Source organism: Cynoglossus semilaevis, chromosome 14, assembly GCF_000523025.1.
Source record: "Cynoglossus semilaevis isolate Cse_v1.0 chromosome 14, Cse_v1.0, whole genome shotgun sequence".
NCBI lineage: Eukaryota > Metazoa > Chordata > Actinopteri > Pleuronectiformes > Cynoglossidae > Cynoglossus > Cynoglossus semilaevis.
The window spans coordinates 17,635,779-17,654,497 of NC_024320.1; the positions used below are offsets into that span (position 1 = coordinate 17,635,779).

General features: G+C 40.2%; 1 protein-coding gene across 4 annotated transcripts; it reads right to left on the reverse strand.

Moving 5' to 3' along the window:
- Nucleotides 1-7: 7 nt before the first annotated feature.
- On the reverse strand, nucleotides 8-18,518 carry LOC103389901 (collagen type IV alpha-3-binding protein-like). Of its 4 annotated transcripts, XM_008325523.3 has the most exons (19): nucleotides 17,882-18,517; nucleotides 16,278-16,412; nucleotides 10,287-10,403; nucleotides 10,113-10,178; nucleotides 8,011-8,118; nucleotides 7,759-7,897; nucleotides 6,402-6,479; nucleotides 6,147-6,304; nucleotides 5,754-5,846; nucleotides 5,491-5,577; nucleotides 5,261-5,353; nucleotides 5,017-5,091; nucleotides 3,412-3,507; nucleotides 3,020-3,152; nucleotides 2,867-2,937; nucleotides 2,653-2,781; nucleotides 2,409-2,538; nucleotides 1,824-1,960; nucleotides 8-1,736 (listed from the first exon to the last, which is right to left on the reverse strand). In XM_008325523.3, exons 1-18 carry the CDS (start codon nucleotides 18,002-18,004, stop codon nucleotides 1,833-1,835), a joined length of 1,959 nt encoding a protein of 652 aa, XP_008323745.1. In that variant the 5' UTR covers nucleotides 18,005-18,517; the 3' UTR covers nucleotides 8-1,736; nucleotides 1,824-1,832. The 4 variants fall into 4 exon arrangements, with proteins under 4 accessions (XP_008323745.1, XP_008323746.1, XP_008323747.1 ...); XM_008325524.3 differs by lacking the exon at nucleotides 10,113-10,178 and having other exon boundaries at nucleotides 17,882-18,518; XM_008325525.3 differs by lacking the exon at nucleotides 5,017-5,091 and having other exon boundaries at nucleotides 17,882-18,518.
- Between the last annotated feature and the right edge of the window lie 201 nt (nucleotides 18,519-18,719).

The following is an 18,719-nucleotide window of genomic DNA, read 5'->3' on the forward strand; positions in this document are numbered from 1 at the left end:
AGAAACATTTGGAGGATAAACATCTTTAATTCCATTATAAAACACGGCACATGTCTGAGTGTCATGTGACCTCTGCGTGTCTCAGCCACACCTGCAGGCTGTCGGCTGTTTAATTTGAAGACATGACAAAAGTGATTTTTGAGAAAAGGGGAAAACATTTTTATTCGCACTTTTGAACAGAATGTATCAAGATGAGCCAATTATTGGCTAACATTCAAGTTTATTGACGGTAAAAAAAGGGAATGGATGTGGCCATGCAAGTGAACTCTCTTGGAGTTTTCTCCTGATTTCAGAGTAACCTTTAATGCATGGGCAGCATGATGTACAGTGTGTATCAAATAATCCTACCATCCATCCACTCATTGTTGCTCTAATACACAGTCAATACACGTTGTCATTTTCACACCATGCAATAAAAACGTTCGTTTAACTGAAGCACCAGAATCTTAAAATAGTCTTAACTCCCAGCGATTGAACATGTTTGTTCATGATTAATCATTATTAATTACCATTATCATGATTAGAATTAGGATTGATCAGCTACCGGTAATTAATCAATCAATTTTAGATCATTTATCAGTCATAAAATGACTGTGCACCTAATTCAGTCAGTTCTCGATACGAAAATTCTATAGAAATGAATAGAACAAGAGCAACTGAATAACGTGTGGAGGATACGTGTCAACAGCTCAACCAATCAGGTGAAGCAATTCTGCCCTTCTGCAACATATGATTTGTTACTTCTGAAACCAGGAGTCTATGTCCATTTCTTACCGTCTTTGCTCTCATTTTAATGTAACAATTATTTTACAAACATTTTGACTTGAAATATGAAATAAAAATATTTTTCCCCTTTTGGCAGAATCTACTATATTAGAAAATAACCATTATGGGCAAAAGGAAGAAAAAACCCATCATGTCTGAAGCTACATTTTCACAAAACACAGAAAGTTCACAGACAGAGAAATGTTACTGACACCAGGTGAAGTCATATGACACTGAAAACAGCTGAAGTAACTATCATACACAGATGTGTGTGTGTGTGAATGTGAAATGTTTTTGGACGTGTCCCTCCATCAGCACCAACAGAAGGTTGTTTTCATTAGAGGGACGTGGTCACAGAGGTCAAGTCGTTCCTGGGGGTCACAAAAAAGTGAGGCCCGTTGGACTTAAAAATGCGTCAGTCGATCACCTTACATTAACTGCTCACGTCACAGCTCACACACAAAATGCTGTGAAATGACTAAGAAAATAAAGATAAATAAGCTTTAATAATTTTACTTCTCTGTTTTTACAAAGCTCTTACATACACTGACATATTCTATCATACACAGAATCGTCGTCGTCATCGTCATCATCATCATCATCATCATCATCATCTTAGGTCACTTCTAGTTTTGACTCTGACGGATCACCTGTGCTGCACCAGGGACTTGTGGGTAACAAATGGAACCTGCTCACTGTCTGAGCAGGTTCCATTTGTTATAATGAATCAGAATTGAATTCAGTTTGCCGTCAATTAAAGCAGAATAAAAGGATAGTGCAAATTAGTTTTGAAATGAGGAATTTCTTAAATTAGCCCTTAGAGGGAGCCATTACCACACATCCCCGACTTCTGAACATGTCATGATTACACATGCCCAGTGTTCCTGCAGCAGAGCAGGTGATGGAGGTGACAGGACAGGAGGTCATCAGAGGTCATCAGAGCTTCACAGTGAGTCACCTCCAAGTCCACACTTGAAGTGGAAAGAAAAAAACAATAAAATAGGAATGTTGTACATTGTCTTAGCCATGCACAAGAGACAAACTGTCAGTGCTGTTACCTGGGGTCCTCAGAATAAGATGGGTTTGACAGCAGTTTTCTCCTGCACATAGGAAGTGAAGCGTTTGAGGAACTTGGGATATTCTCTCTTGGCCACGGCCCTGAGCACAGAGGCGGGAGCCCAGCCTCCTGGATTAACTGCATACACGCACACGCGCACAAAGATGTGAAAACAGAAGTAACAGGAATCAAAAATAACTTTTGACATCAACAGTCCAGTGAATAAGTGAAAAATATATACAGCATTTATACACGTCATCTCCAACAACCATCTGCTGTTGTTTGACTTGATTAAAAGTACAACAGTGTAGTAGTAGTGTGGTGTAAATGTGTAGGATAGTCACCAACATGGTTTTACAGAAGACAACGATTTAAGGCTAAAATGTGTATTAAAGAATGGCTGGAAGTAGCAACAAGAATGGCTTTGTAAAAAAAAGAAAAAAAAAACATATGACATAGATTCCAATAATTAATAACGATAAAAAATACAAGGAAAAAGTCCAAACTTTGCTACTTTAAAATTAAAACCCTCAGCTAGAACAACATTGTATTTAAACGCCGTATCTTATTTGGTTTATTTCCTCACCGTTGGCCACGTAGGTTATTTTACACAGTATGTTGTCCCTGGTGATCTCTTTGTCTCCCTCTGGTGGACTGACCAGGGTTTGACAGATCATGGCGATGTTAATTTTGGCACGGACACATCTGCTGCTCAGCTGTGGAGCATGAAACAGAATTATAAATGATAGAATATCAATATAAATACATATAAATATAAATTATAAATAGAAATCACAGGTTTGAGTGATAGTATTGACTTGAAGTCTCACCGGTGCATCGTCATGATCGACAGAGAAGTTGCAGACCATCCAGGTGTCGGGGTCGTTCTCGTTGTTGGTTACAATCTTTCTCATGGCGGACAGATACAGCACGTCCCTCTGAGACGCGGGCCACACCCTCTGAGGCAGAGCAGATTTAGCAGAGGTTTAGAAGAGAGTGTACACTGTGTTCTCCACACACCTGTGTTCATCTGTACGGTTCTACCTTGTGTGTTTGATAGATGATGGCTGCGTTTTCTGACAACGTCTCCACGACATTGAAGTTTTCTATAGTTGCTAAAAGAATAGTAGAAAGAACGAGGATTAAATAATGACTTCGACCGCTGACTGAGAGACAGTAAACAGGTGAAAGACTTACTCTCCCAGTCACTACGATAACTGGTGTCCCAAAAGTAATGGCAGACCTCACGACCGGTCACTCCCTTCACAGAGTGTGTGGCCTTCAGGGGGTCCAGAACAATTCCATTCTCCTCCACCTCTCTCCTGTACACCTGCACACGTGTGACAAGTAAAATGGATTATAAAAGCAGAGTCAACGTGCCTATACTATCGCAGTATATCGCAGTATATTGTGTCGTTGCCCATGTATTCTTGCCAACACACACCCCTAATTTTGACTAAGCCAGAACATAAAACCATCCCAAATTTTCCAGCTCCTGAACAAATCCAGAACAGTTTGACGTGTTCTGACAGTCAAACCAGAAGAACAAACACAACACACACACAGCACCGACTCATCTCTGTGTTTACCTTCATTTCTCCCTCTTCTACAACCAACTGCCAGTTGGCATCTCCACCCACATCCTGCAGGGAGTAGGTCCTGTGACTCTGCACCATCTCCTCCACCTGAAACACAGAATCAAGAACCAAAGAGAAGAAGGGAATTGTTATATGGTAAATGTCCAAAAGTAAATATGACACATTCGCAATGTATGAAAAGAAGTAAAAGACGACTACAGACTACGACCTGAAGAAACAGCTTTGCATTTAAAATGGCTTCTAATGATGCAACAAATTCCAATGTAAAGAGTTTACAACATTAAATATAAGACAATAGGGATGTAATGATGGAAAGTGAACCGATTAAAAATGGATACAAATGTGTGACAATTCGTATTGGTTGTTTAATCTAACAGACAAAATCCTCCCTCCCCACTCTGGACATTTTCAGCTTCAGCTTTGACAGTGTAGATGAAGCAGTGAGGATAAATACTTTTGGAGGATAACTTGTTTCCAGAACTTTTTACATGTTTATCTAGTCCTACTAGTGTCAGTGACTCATGTTTCAATAATTTTATCGTGAATATTTCTAAAAAGAAAAATAATTCTATAAATTCTCTCTTCGTCATTCCTTTTCTCTTTGTTTCGCTCCAACCAGTTGTACATATCGATGTACATACGACTTTTTTATCCTATCAAATTTCAGCCATAATGTGTTGCCAGGGGTAAAGAAAATCTGCCTTCAGATTAAATAGTGTGTCGCAGGCGTACAATTAGTTTTGGAGTGATTTGATTGGTTGGTCAAAACGCACATTCTCGAATCTAGCAAACAACTTCTAGAGCTGCTGTGACACGTGAGAACTGTTTGGCGGTAACTGTCACAGTGTCCGCTGCTAATGTCGAGCGGACATTTTTAGCCTAAAGCGAATTAAAAGGTGCCAGAAACTCAACAGAACGGATTCGACTATGAGCAATAGCGTGGATGGAGCTGGAACGGGAACGCATAGATCATCGGTACAACAGCGTCATTCTAAACGGAGGAGAGGAGGGTGGATTTTGCGAAGTTTTGGTGAGTTTTGTCTGACTCGATAATGTAATTGTATTGATATTGTTCATGCTTTTTGGTGTGCAGTATTTCGCAGCTGAGTTGTGCTTCGTTTGTTTATTGCTTTGTGGTTACACGAGTTATCAAGGACGTGTTTTAACTGAATAAAAATAAACGTGAATAAAATCCACCATAGTCCAGCAGGTGCAGCGTGGCAAACACAAAACTACCTTTCCTCATTGTTGTGTAAAGATAAAGTGACTCGACACGCTGGTTGAGCTGACACAGCATGCTGCGTTCAAGGAACCATGGTAAAATTAGGTGCACAGATAAGGGACACTCTTTTCTTAGGTGTTCTGCGGGCAACAGTTTTTACATCGTTCAGGTTTAACAAATACGTTTGTCAGTAAAAATATAGTCATTTGTCTTTTGTGTCTAACTTATTTACACTGTCTTCAGGCAATTCTGTCTTCAATTAAAATTTGAATTTACAATAGAGATCATTTACTGTTTTACCTTTACTTTACTTACACACACTAAAAGGGGGCAAGGGGAGGGAGGGTTGGTTAGAGCTGTGACAGTGAGGTTACCTGTGTGCCATATCTGTGGTCATCATGAGGAAGAGCCCTGACTACGACAGCAGGGGGGGGCTGACTATAAAGAGGCTACAGGGAGGAGCCAGGGGACAAATGAGAACAGGGTGGAAAGAAACAAAAAGTAATGAAAGGTAAATTAAAAAAAATAATAACTTGAACATAAATTGGAAAAATAAATCTGGAAGTGGAATAAATGCAGGAGATGGAGACAGTGTGTGTTGGAAAGATTTTAAACCACCTTGTCGGAGAATCTGTGGGAGTCAGTGTGGGAGTGGACGTCTACCGTAGGAACTGGGCTGGACCTCTGTATCCTTGACTTTTCAGTTTGGCACTAAAAATACATCAAAACAGTTAGTGATGACAGAGGAAATCTTTGACATCAGCCTTTCTCTGATCTATTTGGCCTCAGTCGCTAACATCCTATTACTCTACGGTGTTTGATAGTCTGAAATCTACAGTAAGATCTACCTGTTCCTCCATTTTGTCTTGTCTGTCAAGAGCAGCCTCAACTGCATCGAAGAATTCATCCTCGTTGATGAGGCTGTTAGGACCCTCCTGTAAAGTAACAAAACTTTAACATCAGGGCAGAAGACAGGAGCAGGACTCACTTTCAAATGTCTTCTGTTATGATTTGATTAAATAAAACATCTGACCACACACCTGAGAATGGACTAAAGTCTTTTCTTAATTTAAAACACTGTATGTGTTAAAAGAATGTCAGATATCTTCACCTCATAATCTGGTCCTCCAAAGTGGGACTTCTTCTTCAGTTCGTTCAGGGCTGATTTGTAGCCCTCCTCTATTCTCCGCCTTTTCTCCATTTCCTACAACACCACCAAACACACAAACGTCCAACATCATCACACAACAACAGCTGTAGGAAGAGAGTTGACCATGAACACAGTCAGAGGCCAAACTCTTTTCTTAAAAGTATTTCCAGGACTTTGCGTCACACTATACTTTTATTGCAAATGAATGGAAAAAATACTAATTCAACTTCCTGCTTTTAAAGACTTCTCAATGTGTGATATCTGACAGTAAAACGTGTCTTCCATTTTGAACTTTTCTCTCTGAACATCAATAAACATTGGTTTTAACAGTTTAAGGTAATGTTTGGCACAGACCTTATCCAGTCTCTTCTGCCAGCTGTCTTCTCTCTTCACCATCAGGTCAATACAGTGGGTTAGCGTGGCCAGGATACCAGCTGTGGTGGCTTTGAATGTGATGGCTTCACCCTTAAAGTCTATGCCATTTATTCCCTTGGGAGTCAAAGACTGGAACACTGCACAGAGACAGAGGTGCATTATTGTTGTAGCATCCATTGTTTCCAGTTAGCTGTGAATGTGGGGGATCAAAAAAATGCATTTAGCCCTACTCACATTTTTCTTTGCTGCCATTATGCAGGAATTCTCCATCCGTGCGGGTGTTGGGAAAGTCATCTTCATCATCCTCAATAACTGGAAAAAAGGTGAGTGAAAAGTGAGTGCAGATTATGAAAAGAAATAGAAGCAGCGCTCAACTCATTTAAGGCTCCAGGACAAGTCACTGCCTTGTGTCCCGCACTCCATCTACAACACACACACACACACACACACACACATCAACAGAATAGCAGAACTCTGCTGTTGCACAATAACATGACAATGGTGTGGTTTCATCGACAGAATGGGGAGAGAGAGAGGGAGAGAGTGTGAAAGAGGAAGAGGGAGGTGAGGAGAACAAAAGCACAGCTTCATTCACTCTGCTCCACCAGAGATGCCCAGTGGAAGCTGCTGGGAGTGACTACGACTGGGTTGGATGGCGGCTGTGAGAAGGTGGGCAGGAGAAAGGCTGTATCTCACTCTCTCTCACTCAATATTTCTTACACAGCTTTTCTACAGGTTTCTTATTAAACACATGCAGTTCACATAAAGACTTAAAATCTCGTGTTTATTATGACAAGAATTGGAATTACTGATTTCTTTACCACAAGGGTAGGTCAAAAAGTTGCAAGACAAAGAGGAAAAACAATGATTCATATATTACACATGTGTACAACATTTCCAGCTCCAGCGTTGACCGGGATGTAATGAAAAAAGTTGTCAAAGCTATTACAGTCAGCTGAGAGTTGAAGAGTGTTTTTTTTTAATCAGACACCTTTAAATGATAACATCAGTCTGAGAACTTTTTGTTGTTTTTCTTTCTCCACTAGTTTGATTCCCCTGATGACAAAGGAGCAGCTGTCGAGTGCTTCAGGTTCAATAACTGACAAAAGACAATAACAATCAGAATGATTTTATTTTCTGTTCTTTCATTTGTCAATTGTGAATCCTGTAAGTCGTCCCTGGTTGGTATCATAGACTCACTACACCCTCATCCTTAACCTCAGCCTCGCTCTAACACCACCACTAAAATCACATTATATAGTTGTGGCTGTAGATGGAACTCAAACCAACTAAGCACTTTGTGAAGAGCACTTTGACACTGACTTCCTGTTCTCTCTGTTTACATGTTGATAATTGTGAACTTAGCTAACTTTATTTTAAGGTACTGCGAGTTAAAAATCTGTTTATATAAAACCAAAAACATCTAAAAATATTGCTCACAGCTAACACCACCATCACAACCACCATCCAGGAAACAAGGTAACCTAAAACTGAAATTTTTTATGTTAATTCAGCTTTTTTCGGTTTGTCATAGAACTGTTTGACCACCTATTGATCAGAAACATGCAGCTGAAAAGCGAGTGTTTCCTACTTTTGTCTCTTTGCAGCTCGTCTTTGAACACGGCATCTGAACAGCTGTCAAAGTACTTCTGCAGTGTGTCCACCTGTCGACACAGAATGTCCCTGAAGGTCTCCATCTCTGCCAGCTTCTCCTTCAGCCTGTGTCCCTTCTGTGGAAACAGACAACATGGCCCTCAGGTCTGTGACATTTTTTGAATATTTCTGGGCCTCATTTAAACTGGACTCTGTCAACACCGCAGTAAATACAAAGCAGAATATTCACCTTGAAGGAGGAGGTGGAGGTGGCAGAGTAGCCACTGGTGGCTGATGTAAGAGACAGCATGGAGCCATGTCTCCGCAGACTAGACTCTGAGCCGTATCCGGAATCAGCCTATCAAAAACATACACACACACGTAGACACAAGTAGTGTTACTAAAAACACTACAATTAAAAGTGATTAAGCAAAAAATACAAAAAAAACTCTAGAAGCAAATGCCCTAAGAACTAGGGCCAAATAAATTGTCAAGTTTGTACTGTCTCAGACTGTTCAAAATGCTTAAATAATAATAAAATGTGTTGGGAAAATGTTCCTTGTCAAGATCCAAACTGAGTCAGATGAAAAATAGTCAAATGAAAGTAAAAAAGTTTTATTAAGATCACGTTTGTTGGCATTTGAAAAGTGTGAGACCATGTTGTCTTCTTTTGGCTGATCGTCTGCCTCCATCTGATCGTACCCACTGCTACCACTGCTTTTACTCCAACTATCTCCATGTCCTCTTTTGAAACATCTACTAATCTCCTCTGAGGTCTTTCTCTTATCTGTTTCCCTGGTAACGCTACCTCTAACACCATTTGTCAATTTAGAGACTAGGCAATGACACACGTCCCTTGGAAAAAAAAAACTCGTAAAAAAAGGTTCCCCTTTCCTAGTCTTACCCTCTGAAAAAATGCATAACGACACGACACATGGCATTGTGAAATACATTAAGAAAAAGGGAAGATACGTTTGTTCCTTTGGACGATAATTCGCACTTCAGCCACAAGAGGGCAGCACATGCAATCGCACGTGACTGTTATATCAAACAGCTCGGGGTTACTATCGGTCAAAGACCAGGAGTAACTCCTGCAGTGTTCACATGGACTGTGGATCATTACTGACTGCCCTTCAGCCAACATATTGGTCCCACAGTGACTTCATCAGCACAGACAGTCTTACTGGGTCATTTAATCTGTTTTATGTTGCAACTGGAAAGGCAGACTGGAGCTTAGGTGTTGTTGTAGGATTAGATAAAAAATGTCATAAAAATGTTACATTTACCACTTGCTCGGCCTCCTGTCAGCACCCTCAGCTGCTGGGTGTGGAGGCCAGACACATGAACATGTTTAAGGTGTGTGAAGAGGAGCAACACTTTGTTACTGTTGTGTAAGGTATGTGTGAGTTAGTTAGCACTTAGACAGTCATAAAGCCTTCTTTAGCCTTACCACCGCCCTAATCCGACCTCAACTCTAACCCTTACTTATTAGCAGTTTTTGACCCAGTATATTTCGCTCAGTTTAGCTTTATTTATATATTTACACCATTATTGTTAATCTGGGTTTTTTGTTTTGTTTTACCACCCTTTAATTTTTGGCCTGCTCATAACAGTGTCAATTCATGGAGAAATGCATTTTAACCTGCAATAGGTTTTCTAACACGACTGTTTGATAGAATACGCGGCTGTGGTTCAGTCCGTGTAGTGACGGTCTCCCAGAGACAGATGTTGTTTTGATGTTGTGGTTATTTTGGTGTTTCGTTTTCTCTAACCATAGCAGGACGTGTGTGTTGGTTGCAGTCTGTGTTGTGTCTCCTTGGCAACGCTGGGCTGTTTGACTGCTGTGAGTAATGTAAGATGGAACAGGAAGGGGATCCTTCGAGAACCAGTGGGGCAGAGGGGGGGTTCTCAGCTGTGACTCATTGTGGAAGGATAACAGTTGTATGGGTGTGGGATACGCGTGCCTTCCCCCATTCTGACTGAGTCATAGTGGCTTACTGGTACTCAGATGAGACAGTGTGGAGGAGGGAAGAGAGAGTGAGGGAGGAAGAGGGGGGATTACTCGAAAATAAAAAGCAGGAGAGAGCGGCGTGTGTTTGTAGATCAACTAAGAGTGTGTTGACTGTTGTTTTTCTTTAATCCATATCAAATAAGCAGTGGCAGCGTTTCAATTGTTCCACCTGTTTGTTCCACCTGTTTGTTGTGTGCTTGCTTTTGTTTACTAAATAAACATGGGTGCACAGTGCATGCAGACAGACAAACAGACTCAGGCCACCACAGCATTCAGTGCCTTAGGGCAGCTGATGGTAATCAATACATCCTGAAGTCGTACAGACTTGCCAAGAAACGCACCAGTGGTGTAGGAACCAATACTGTTCCAAGGACTCCTCCCCTCACTTTGCTCCCCTCTCTGACACACTAACAGAAACACACACATGAATAGAATGATGACACATGAAAAACATATATTGGTCTGTCGATATTTGGCTGCTCTGTTGCGTCTGTGTTGGTGTATGTGTGCCTTACCCTGTGCAGCTCAATGGAGTCAATCCACTGGTTTCTGTGCTCTGGGTCTTGTGCTCTGAGGTACCACACGCTGTCGTTCACACTAATGTCCAGTCGGCACTCATCAAACTCATGAGGCTAAAACAAAGAACACATAATCCCAATACATTAACTGATGCAGTGGAAATGTAATAGAATTTCAAAGACAGCATGGTTTGTAGATCATTTATCTATGAGCCTTAATATGACTATGATGTAACTGGGTTAGAGTTAGGGAGAAAAAAACAATAGACACTTTTTCCTTTTTGTACTATTTGTATTTATTACAGTATCTAAATCTGTTCTGTGACAAATCCAGGGTTTTTTGACCAGCCAAACAGCTACTGGGGGTTGGGCAGGAGTACAGTATGTTCTTCTTTTAGCTGTTCCACCACCATTACTGTGCATTGATGTCTCTCAAACTGCTTATGTTTTCCCAGGTCACTTAAAAAAAAAGTCTGTATGGCCACATTCTGCAGCAGCAGTCGTAAGTCATATTATTTGTTCTAATTATTCTATTAAAAATTAAAAAAAAGATTGATTCCCCGCAATAGAATGTCAGTGAATGACACTGTATTGAAACTGACCTTAAAATGTCAGAGTAAAAAACTTTTAATTATTAATAATCAGTATTATTAATAGCATTACTATTACTGTAGTATTTTGGATGAACACTACCATTAACTGTAACATGCTACAATATAATATGGATAATATGCAAATATCATCTTATAGTGTTGCATCAGCAGTACCATGTTTTTTGACACCTGGTCTACACCAAAGCCAAGAACAGATGCTCAGTGATGTGCATCATGAAAGCAGACACCTAAAGGTGTAACAAAAAATCTTCAACCAACATCAAACCTAGTTAGTTTGTCTTTGGACTGAAACAGAGGGTTACAAGAAAGATTCTCCTTTAAAAGATTCTGCAAAACTTGCATAAATACGGACGTGATGCTGTGACAGAGATGGACAAGATGAGGAAGCTAAGTAAAGGAAGGAAACGCGCACAATGCCTCAGTTGATGGCAGGTCAAAAGATCATGAGACAATTTTAGTCAAGTTACACTGCAATCATTTCAAAATCAACATCTTTGAACGGAAAATAATTATTAACCCCCTCTCCCCCCAAAACATTACATTACACTCCAAAGATGAAAAATCACTTTCACCTTCTGCCTCTGTTGGGGGTTGCCCCAGAGGTAATCCAAACACAGTAAGCAATTCTTAATGTAGCCGTCAGCATTTCAATGGGCCTGGGACCAGCACTAGGTGGCACAGAATTAATGAGCAACCTGGGGTTAAGTGCATTCTTCAGGGACATACAGGCATGCAGCTGATGTACAATCAAACTCCCTATGTACTGAAATACAGCTGTTGCAATTACCAAATTATTATTAACAGAATTATTCCCACAGGTAAGTTGCTGGGATGGAGACAAAAAAAATGGTTCACTTACAGTATGTACAACAGGATCATGAGTTTATTAAAGTCAAGGAATAATTTTCTGTTGGTTGTAGAAGGCGAAATAGATCCAATGCAAGGGTCAACAATAAACTAACCATGAGGCCATCTTGGCAACCACACACCATCTATGTGCAGGTATGGCTTTAGTTTGCGTGTCCTCTTGTAACATCATTAACTAATATACCAGTTGAAGGAACACAGACTATGATATTTAAGAGAAAAGCAGTGAAAGTCTTTTAAAAGAGAACATATTTATCCTAAACAGGTAAGAACAAGTAGGAGTAAATGATTCATGTTTATTTAATAGTGTGAATCTTACTTTAAAATGAGGAACTCTAATGAGATGATACAGTTTCACCCCCTCTCTGTTCTTCTCAAACATAAACTTCCTATTCAGCTTCAAAAAGACTTCTGTTGTCTCCTCTCGTCGCCCCAACCCCTCTCTGAGCTGGTGTACGTGTCTACAGTCACAAACTTCCAAATTCAGACAAAAACTTTGGAAGTTCCTGAGTACTGAAACTATCCCAGATTTCTTGCCACATTTGTGCAAATGTTAACGTCATAATTACCCCCTCCACCCTCTTGTGAAGCTCAGGATCGAGGAACATCTTTGTCTGTATCACATTCTGTAGAATGTCTGTATCAATTATCTAGAATACAGGAAATGGGGCAAAAACAGTCAAAAAAAGGGGAAAGGGAAGTTTAAGTCAATATGACACGACAGTTATGAGAACACTTCCTCAATGAAATGCATGAACACACAGACACACACTCTCTCTCTCACTCACACACTTAGGACCTCCACCGTCAGGGAAGTTGCATTGTGTGCAGGGTTCCTTTTCCTGTCAAGAGACTTTCCACAGATCCTGATGTTGACCTCTGTATTTTGTTTAAGCTCCTCTATGAATCACTCCCTTCCATTTTGGCCAATACATTTCAAGGCTTCAATAGAAGAAATTGTTTTTAGAAAAGACAGCCCCAAGCCAGAGTTTTGAAGCACACATCTTATTTCTTGCATGACACTGTCCCTCCCAACTGGTCCATGTACCAGGGCTGTGGCAATAAATAATAAGGTATGTAATATTATTGTTTGTACATGCAGAATATTTATAGTTAGTTTATAGTTTATAAATTCAACTAGTGTGTTGTTTTTACTGATTAATTTTCTCTGCCATGTAAGTTGCTGTATATGATGTACTGTATATATGCATACGTATGTATGTATATGTATATATATTAGGGGTGCAACAACACGTACCTGTATTGAGCCGTTCAATACAGTGGTCTAGGTTGTGACAACAAAGTAAATTTATTCTGTTTGTGGACAAAACGAGACGATTTCTGCTGATAATCATCACAAACTGTAGCTCTGTATTATATACGACCCGTATGTCCATTTCAGACATATTTCCTTTGGGATGAGAAATGACCGCAGTGGAGTAACCCGTGGAGGAGGTAAATATTTACATATGCTGGGAATGGATAAAGCTGAACAAATACATTCTATGGCAAACCATGGCTCATGTTGACTGAGAACAGCCTCAAATTAATTTCCCTTGGTGGTGTTTGGAAAGAGGCGACGGGTGGGATTAATGCCCAGGGAGGGGTCTCTGTGGCTAATGTTAGTTTTGACTGAAACACCCACCATTAACCACTGTTAATTTGAAATCATTTGGTCTCTTTTGTCTGTGCCAACCTTTATTAACTTCTGCATCAGGATATTAATACACCTCAAAACCTGTTTTCACCACAGTCACTTACATGTCACTACTTGACTGTCTACAGCTAAAATGGCAAAGAACTAACTTTGTTATCAATAGGAGACAGATCTGGACTGCAGGCAAAAATGTTGACTCAGCTGACCTCCATGTCAGGATCCCAGTAAATATTTAAGGTGGTCTAATTGGTGGTAATAGTGGAGCCCTCTTTTAAGGGAGCATTTTAAATGTTTGTCTTTGTCTTTATCAGAAGAGATTCCCCCAGATGTCCTGAATGCTCTGACAAAATAGTAAAGTGCAGATTCTGTCAGCTCTCAGCCAGACATTCGTATTTCTAACAGTTAGACAATCAGTGTTTCCACTTGGACGTTTTTTTTAAACAGTGTTGTCAGGTTACACCCCCCCCCCCACACACACACACTTGCTGTTCCATTACCTCTGACGTTCCTGCTATTTATGTCACCTGTTTTGAGTTAATAAGATATTTTCCAGAATCCACACACACACCAACAGGGAGAGAAAGAGAGCAATAAGGGCAACAACAAACTGTTCGACAGTATTTAACCTCAGATATATATACTATAATAAGTTTTGCAACCTTTATCGTTACCTTAAAAACTCCCCTTTGTTTGTGAGTGTAGAGCTACATGGTTTGATATTTTGATATTTGATATTTTAAGACCAGGACCAATGTTAAATTTACAATTATATGTATGTAAATCTAGACTCATTTAACTTAAAATGTAAACTGTCTTCTGTTCAAGATGGTTTAGTTTTGGAAATGGAACAATGCTGCTGCTGAGACCTAGTCCTTATATGAACATGACATCATGACTGTCCATAATCCTTTCAAATCCTGTCACAGTTCATTCATTCGGTTACTGTACATTGACAGGGGAATGCTGAGAGTCACTGACAGTACAATTATCAAAATGAAGCTAACTTCAGCAGAGATAGCCAATGACTTAAGGTCCTGAACCTCATTGGGTGTTCAACCTATGCTCTATAACAACTTTAGTTGTTGTTTATAGCTAAACATAGAACTGCCCAACATGTTGAGACACTTTGGGATGTTTATATTTAGGGTACAGTAACTGGTAGACTATTATTGTACTACTGCCCCTATCCTAAAGCAGTGGCACAATAATTATAAGTGGTGGGCAGCGACTGTTTTAAGTACATGATAGAAACCCTAGACAACTATCTGTGGTTGATGTTCCTTTCAAACCAAATCTTCGAACCAGTTCAAATGCATTTGAGGAGCATTCTAGAACATAACCTCTATTCTACTTTCAGTCTTACTTTTGCAGTACAAGAGAATTACCCCACTACACAGTTTAGTTTCAGTTCCCCTTTTAGTTAATGTACCAACATTTTGGAAAATGTGGTTTGTAACAAATACTGTACCATCTACTAAGAACACAAGGAAAACGTCACATGCCTGTGTCATTCAGTGCTAGCATTCTATTAACCTTTGGTAAAGATGTGTCAGCTGACCATCCCAATGACCTTTGACCAACTGGCACCGTCGAGTTATCAGTGAAAACTAAGTAAGAAAAAAAAAGTGAAGTTGTTGATGACCAATGTCAACAGTGAGTGAAGCTTCAGTCCTAAGTATAGGTCCAGGTCAGGAAAGAACTTAACCTTTTCCTGGGAAGATCTCAAAGCTAAGCAAAGCTTGTACTGTTGGTCTTTAGATTGCTTTGGCAACAAACATTTGATCTTTTCATGATTGTTTTAACAGTACACAGGAGTGTTAAAAAAGACATGTTTTCATATCCAGGCAGTGAAAAATCATTGGAGAGACTGAACACTTGGCACATGCAATTTGAACCAACTAATAGAAGAAACTAGTTTACCCAAAGGTTACTTTCAAGACTCCTTTACAGACGAGTTTTATTTATATAACAACACAGAAGAACCATCCCTACAGTGGTGGCTCAGTGGTTAGGAAGGAAGCAGACTTATGTGTGGAAGGCTTCAGGTTCGAGTCACCAGCTGTCAAGTTACTACTGAGGTGCTCTGAGCATGGCACCGTCCCCACACACTGCTCCCCTGGTCCTTAAAGCTGTCCACTGTTCACTTTGGTGATGGGTTAAAGCAGAGGTCACATTTGGTTGTGTGCAGTGGTGAGCTGTGTCACAATGACAAGGAGTTCACTTTCTCTTTTCTTTTTCTATTCAGGCACATTTTACTGGCAACTTACAGAACTGCATATCAGCAGATTTAATTCATATTCTACAGTATACCATCATCTATCATATTGACCACATTGGGTCCAGTAATTCACCTATACAGTAACACTGGTCCAAACCCAATATAATCTTATCACATTTGAATGTTGCCAGTTTGTTTGCTATATGTGACTTTTTGCAGGTGGCTTTTTCTAGGCAACTGCAAAAAAAATCTTTGGTAAACTGCACACTAAAATACCAAAACACTAAACTGCACATCTGTTTGGCTTTGGATTATTGTAGAATACAGCACTGTGAGGCTTAAGCTGCAGAGGAAAATCATTTGTTATCTTTGCATTTTATTTGAATTTTTGCAAGTTATAAGAGTTTGTTCAGCTATAACAGTAGTTTATCTGTTTGCACTATGGTAGACTATGTTGACATACACAGTAAGACAATACTGTGATTTCTACTCTCTTGCAAAGGTGTAATTCTTATACTTGCACGAGGCTGTTCATTCTTGTAAGACACTTGGAAAGAGCCAGTGTTGAGCAAATGTGACAAGAACAAAAGAGTGCGGCCACAATATTGGGAAAGACCCAAAGAGTTACTTACAGTAATAACAGCTTTGCTAAGGCACAGGGATCCACGGCAGCCGTACTCCGTCTCATCCTGGGACTTGTAGTAGCTCAGAGTGTTATTTTTCAGTACAACCCAACGGTCCTGCCAGCCGTGGATGTAGTTTGTCCACTAAAAATAAAACAAAATCATAATGAGTAAAACTACTACTTAATGTGTATATTTATAAGGATAAAGTTTGTACAAAATGACTGTACAGCACATGTTTTATTACATTTGTTTACAACGTGTGACATATCCATTTCCCAGTGGAAAAATGAATTAGGGCGACTGTGGGAGTTAGTGTCATGTTGTGTATAGAGATTATCATGATGGCACAGGTAAGCTATTCAGGATGTAGATTTCCATAATCTCACAATATGCATGGATAGCAGTTTGGGTTTTTATCAGTTTAGGTGTATGCAGTGGTACAGTAGAATCAATTACCCATAGTTTTTTTAGCAGCACGGCTAATTAAAATAACAATGGCTATCCAAAATACAGTGTTGCAAGGGGCTTATGGGAAATCAGGTCACCTAGAAACTGTCGACTACTAATGTGTGTAGCAGGTGATTCTGTGTAGACACAGTCTACAGTGAGATTACTGTCATGGCAGGAGCTTAACTAATTAAAGCTGCGGTCAGATTGCCCAAAACAATGTGTTGCACAAAGCATATGGTAGAACTGAGTAACAAGAGTTAGTCTAGCAGTTAACTGTGTGTTTACCCAAGAAAGAGACCACAGAGCTATGTTAACATCTGCTAGTTATTTACAATGTAATCTACTGTTTACTCTCTGCAGTTCTAACAAGTAATTACATATTTAATTAGTTAAACATGTAATTACTTCTTGTTTTCTTCGATTTGAATGTTGTTTTTTTATTTATTTTTTTGCCTCATGATGAAACAACACTTAACACACGAGAGCACAACCACTAAGTCAGTTCGACTAAAGAATGTGGGGGATGCAGGATTTTATGAAAACACACAGTTACACAAAAGTCATGTCCCCATTCATCTTTAATGGGCAGAAAATGATGGTGATGTACATATTAAATTTGCAGAGATGCTGCCCTCTGAGTTTTCTCTTGTTCTTTTCAATGAAGCAACTCAGGAAAGGGAGTTACACTCAATAAGCAGCTGTGTGTTATTTAGATCTAAACAACTCAAAGCACACTATTGTACATAATACGTTTAGTCAGGATGCAATTTTGAGATCAAAAGTGAATGTTTTTTTCTTAGGTTTTACGTTTACAGTTTGCCTTTTTAAATATTGCCTTGTGACATTTTAGGTGTTGGTCAACGGCATGTTAGCATCATTGTAGACAACCTAATATTTGTATTTGACTCAAAGACTCAAATGTTATATGCTGTGTTGTCATGGAATATATGATTACATTATAATCATTTATATCATTTAAACTGCAGTTGTAGGTAGTGATACTGTGAACGGAGGGTCTGTTCTGCCATTCACCTCCACTCCAACTGACAGTTAAAATGTTGACCGTAAGTCAGTGAAACAGTTGATAAACTACTCTCAAACAATTAGATTCCCTTGTTTCGTTGTACCGAGGCTGAGCCAAGTAAAAAAAACCGACTTACTTTACTGAGGATGCCGCTGAACTCGCCCACACCGACAGGATGTCCAGGCTCATCTCTGGGCTCCAAATCTTCCTCGGACCCGGAAGAGTTCCAGCTCTGGTTATCGGACATTTCCTCCGGCATATGACGCTGGGGTGGTTAAATATACGCCGGTAGTGTTAGCTAAGCTGAGAGGATGTATCTCTGTGCGGAGCAACAGTTTATGGAACCATGTCCTGTTATTATTGACTGGCTAATGGCTCTTAGTGCACGAGGAGTTCACCCAGATAGCCCAGGCTCGAGCCGAATCGATATCAGGCTGGTCCCACCGCGCAAGTTAAAGCTAGTTAGCCCAACGTTTGGCACACATTCTGTGGTCAAGCCTTTCAGGTGAACCTGTTAACTAACGTCTGTCGCCCTGTTTTCCTACGGCGTTTAACGGCGTCCTTACAACGATCACAAAACGTCTGAAATGCGTACCAACGCTGTTAGGCAAACGTCGGCGGTTACATATAATCCTTAGCAGGCGTGTCGGGAAACGCTGGATCCGTGGCAGCCGTTGTTTACGTTCGCGAACCGGTGACAGCTCTTCTTCTCACAACACCACCTCCGACTGACGTGTAGAACTGCCGCTCGCTGTAGGAGAGCGTGTTCCAACTTGTGTGGCGAGAGGCCTGGGCGCTGGCTGGGCGTGACGTCACACAAACACAATCCTAATATGGAACGAAGACCCGCCCCCTCTATAACGACTCAGAATAAACCCCGGAGTACTAGCAGACCACCATAGGACACCTAATGTGTTAACATACAAACAATATAAAAGCGGAGGAATATGTCAACATACATTCAGGAACATACA

Bases quoted from the DNA above. Each gene is read 5' to 3' on its own strand.
- LOC103389901 (XM_008325523.3), bottom strand. From the start codon at position 18,004: ATGCCGGAGGAAATGTCCGATAACCAGAGCTGGAACTCTTCCGGGTCC. The intron at 16,413-17,881 runs GTAAGTCGGTTT...TTTTATTTTTAG, and splicing joins TCAGCGGCATCCTCAGTAAA to TGGACAAACTACATCCACGG. The intron at 8,119-10,112 runs GTGCGTTTCTTG...TGTTTTTGATAG, and splicing joins TATTGGTTCCTACACCACTG to GCTGATTCCGGATACGGCTC.